Source organism: Fulmarus glacialis, unplaced genomic scaffold (genome assembly GCF_000690835.1).
Source record: "Fulmarus glacialis isolate BGI_N327 unplaced genomic scaffold, ASM69083v1 scaffold12574, whole genome shotgun sequence".
NCBI lineage: Eukaryota > Metazoa > Chordata > Aves > Procellariiformes > Procellariidae > Fulmarus > Fulmarus glacialis.
In genome coordinates this window covers 22527-25638 of record NW_009206144.1, presented here as the reverse complement: position 1 = coordinate 25638, position 3112 = coordinate 22527, and the positions used below count along the sequence as shown (strand labels likewise).

The 3112-nt window shown below is 46.2% G+C and overlaps 1 protein-coding gene across 2 annotated transcripts in view; it reads left to right on the top strand.

Annotated features, from left to right (window-relative positions):
* The first annotated feature begins 990 nt into the window (after positions 1–990).
* The window catches only part of ATP4B (ATPase, H+/K+ exchanging, beta polypeptide), a 6405-nt gene continuing 4283 nt past the window's right edge, over positions 991–3112 (top strand). Inside the window, exons 1-2 of one of the 2 annotated variants that reach the window (XM_009575640.1) lie at positions 991–1237; positions 2587–2715. In XM_009575640.1, the coding sequence (XP_009573935.1) occupies positions 1126–1237; positions 2587–2715 (241 nt within the window). In that variant the 5' untranslated portion in view covers positions 991–1125. The remainder of the gene's footprint in view (positions 1238–2586; positions 2716–3112) is intronic. The other variant, XM_009575641.1, reaches the window with a different exon arrangement.

The following is a 3112-nucleotide window of genomic DNA, read 5'->3' as shown; positions in this document are numbered from 1 at the left end:
GGGGGTTTGACATTACTGGGGTCCCATAAGAGAGTAAAAGCATTAGCGAACAACTTCGACAGGCACACCAGCGTGCCTGGAAGGGCTTTCTAAAACTCAAGCTCCCCTTGCAGCGGGGCCCCCGTCGGCTCCGCCATTTGCCGTGCGCCCTTTGCTTTTCCATCCGCGGGGAGCTGCTGGGGGCACTTCTCAGTCCTGCTCCTCTGTGCACAGAGCGAGCTCAGGGTTGGGCCTCTGCCTCTGAACATACCAGAGCCTTGGGCTGTAAAGCAGATAGAAAAGGTAGTTAAATGACACCCGTACATTCTCCACTCTGCCTCGTCATATACCTGTATGGTAAAACTTTTATTATGTTATGATATTATTATGTTATTATTTTTTTTTTTTTTTAAATTATATTTTTTCTTTTTCTCTTCTCCATCTTTCTTCTGGCTTTTCTGGTGGTGTGCTGAGGGGGAGGCAGGGATAGCCAGCAAGCAATGTGAGGATACCCTCCGAAGCTGAGTTAGCATCATCAGAGATCACCTAAAAACATTCCCCACAGAAAACAGAAAAACATTGATCTTAATTTCCCTGGCTGCGCAACAGGGCAAACACGCTGGGAAATGGTGCTTTTCCCCCACTCACTCCTGCTGCGATCCCCTATATCCTAACAGATGGCTACAGGTTGCAGTGGGAGAATTATATCCACTATTTGCAGGTTAACTGGAACAAAAAAAAAAGGAAAGAAAACCTAGAGAGAAACAAGTTCTCCTTCGCTTTATCTGCTCTGATAACAGCTATCGTACCGAGTCTATCACAAGCCCTACGGGCACTCGGCAAAATGCGTAACTCTGCCGATCTGCTGAGGGGATTAAGAAAAAGGAGAAGGACATTTGATAGGAACTAACATTTTTTTGCTGGCCTCAACACCGAGCATTATCAACAGCCTTTATGAAGAATTGTATCTGCTGCGGGTTGATAATGGTGAGCAGGGGCTTTCATTGGTATAGGAAGTAATCTCGTTGACCTTCAGCGGAGAAGAAGGTATAAAAACCAAAGTGATTTTCTTGGACGACTGTTTGGGCACCGGTTGAATTTCTTAGTTTCTGAGAAGGACACGTTTTGGGGAAATTTTGTGAGAAAATGGCAACTTTAAATGAAAAAAAGACCTGCAGCGAGCGGATGGAAAATTTCCGTCGTTTTGTCTGGAATCCAGAAACAAAGCTCTTTATGGGAAGGAGCTTAATTAACTGGGGTAGGTTTTCATACACAAGAGTCTTCTCTTCCTTCTGGTTTACTTAAAAATCTTGGATGGGGGTCGTCCTAATGACTGGGAGATAATGTGGTGGTAGATGTGCTGTAATTGTTGAAGACATCAGTTCCCATATATGCTTCTGAGCCGCTTTTAGGGTGGCCCTGTAAGCTGAGTCAATTAGATCAAAACATTGATCCAAGTGGTTCCTGCAAATATAAGACTTTAAACTGATTTTGGACCAGATATTTCAAAAAGACAAAACTTAACACATTAGCAATTAACTTATTCATAGCTTATTAAGGGGGATGGGTACAGTATGATTCTGACATTGCTGACTGTAGGGGGTTCTGGTATACAGAGAATTTTGCTTAGTCGGTGAGTTTTGTCCAATTCTCTGGAAACACGTTTTGCTTTTCCGAAATTCCTTTCTAAATTATTGTCTGCTCAGTAGATCTTCTCTCTTATCGCTGCGCGCTGATGCAAACTTGTGTCTACGACGACGATGTGTTTTCTGATCTACGTTGTGGGAAGGGCAGCCCTGACCGTTGTAAGGAAGGTTCCTGCTCTTCCCACTGACCTTAAGAGTAGCTGCAAGTTTCCGGATGACTTTTTCCTGCCGTGAAGCCCGTGAGTGTAGCTTATTAGCCACTCTTAAAACCATGATTTTACAGAAAATCAAGCCGAAATGTGAGCCTTTCCACTTTGAAGAGAAGCAGGTGCTATGAGGTGCCGATGATTAAGGGAGGGGTTTCGGACAGCCCCCCCAAAACACTCACTGGCTGCTTGTAGGGCACCAGCCGCCTGTAGGACACGTTGTGCAGATACAGACAGAAACACAACATTATTCTTCATCTCACACCGGAATAAAACAGCACGATGACACATTTTGCTGAAGGCGATGTCAGCTGTAAAAGGCACCAAAGTGATACGGGTCTAAAATCAACACACCTGAAATACTGACATCTGTCATCCAAATAACACAAGGAGCAACTTGGTTTTGTTGAAGAAATACGTTGGCCGTGTCGCTTAGTCCATGTTAATAAGCAGATAAATGGTCTTAGTATGTGAAGTGACTTCAAGAAGCCACACAATCTTTTAAGCTTTAAATAACCTGGGCTAAGCACCAACTACTTCAAAAATCCTTGTAAAACTGAACAAATTTACAGCCAAATTTTTCTAGAAGAATATTATTTTGAGTGTAGAGAAAAAGATCCAAAACACCAGTCCCTTCGCAGGGGCCCAGGGGCGGAAAGGAGAGGGCCGCCGCTGCCGGGACGGTCCCGGCTGCGGCGGGATCACTGCACCGCCTTGCTCAAAAAATGAGATTTTGCCCTCCTTTTTTTCCACAGTGTGGATCAGCCTGTACTACCTGGCTTTCTACGTGGTGATGTCGGGGCTGTTCGCGCTCTCCATTTATTCTTTAATGAGGACGGTGAATCTGTACGAGCCGGATTACCAAGACCAGCTGAAATCCCCAGGTACAGCCACGGTCCGGCCGGCTGCTGCCCGGCGGGGAGTTAAACTCAAACCCCCCGGGCTGCCGCAGCGGCTGCGCGGGGCTGGGCTGGGCTGAGAGGCACCGGCAGAGCCCGGGCGCGAGGAGAGACAAACCTGGAATGAATCAAGTCGATTCTCCCCAAACGATCCCTGCAAAGTTTAGCCTCCGCCTGAGAACACTTTTAGGCTTTAAAAAAAAGAATTGGCATGTTTGTTTCATTTGTTCATTTTAATATATTTAGGTATTTTTATATAAATATATACCTCTTCTCCCCACAGGTAGGGGTCAGCCCCTGGGGAAACCCTGATTTCTGCCCCAGCCCCCTGAGCACCCCGGAGGGTTTTGGGGAGCCTGGCAAGGTGGAGGGGCGCTGGGGT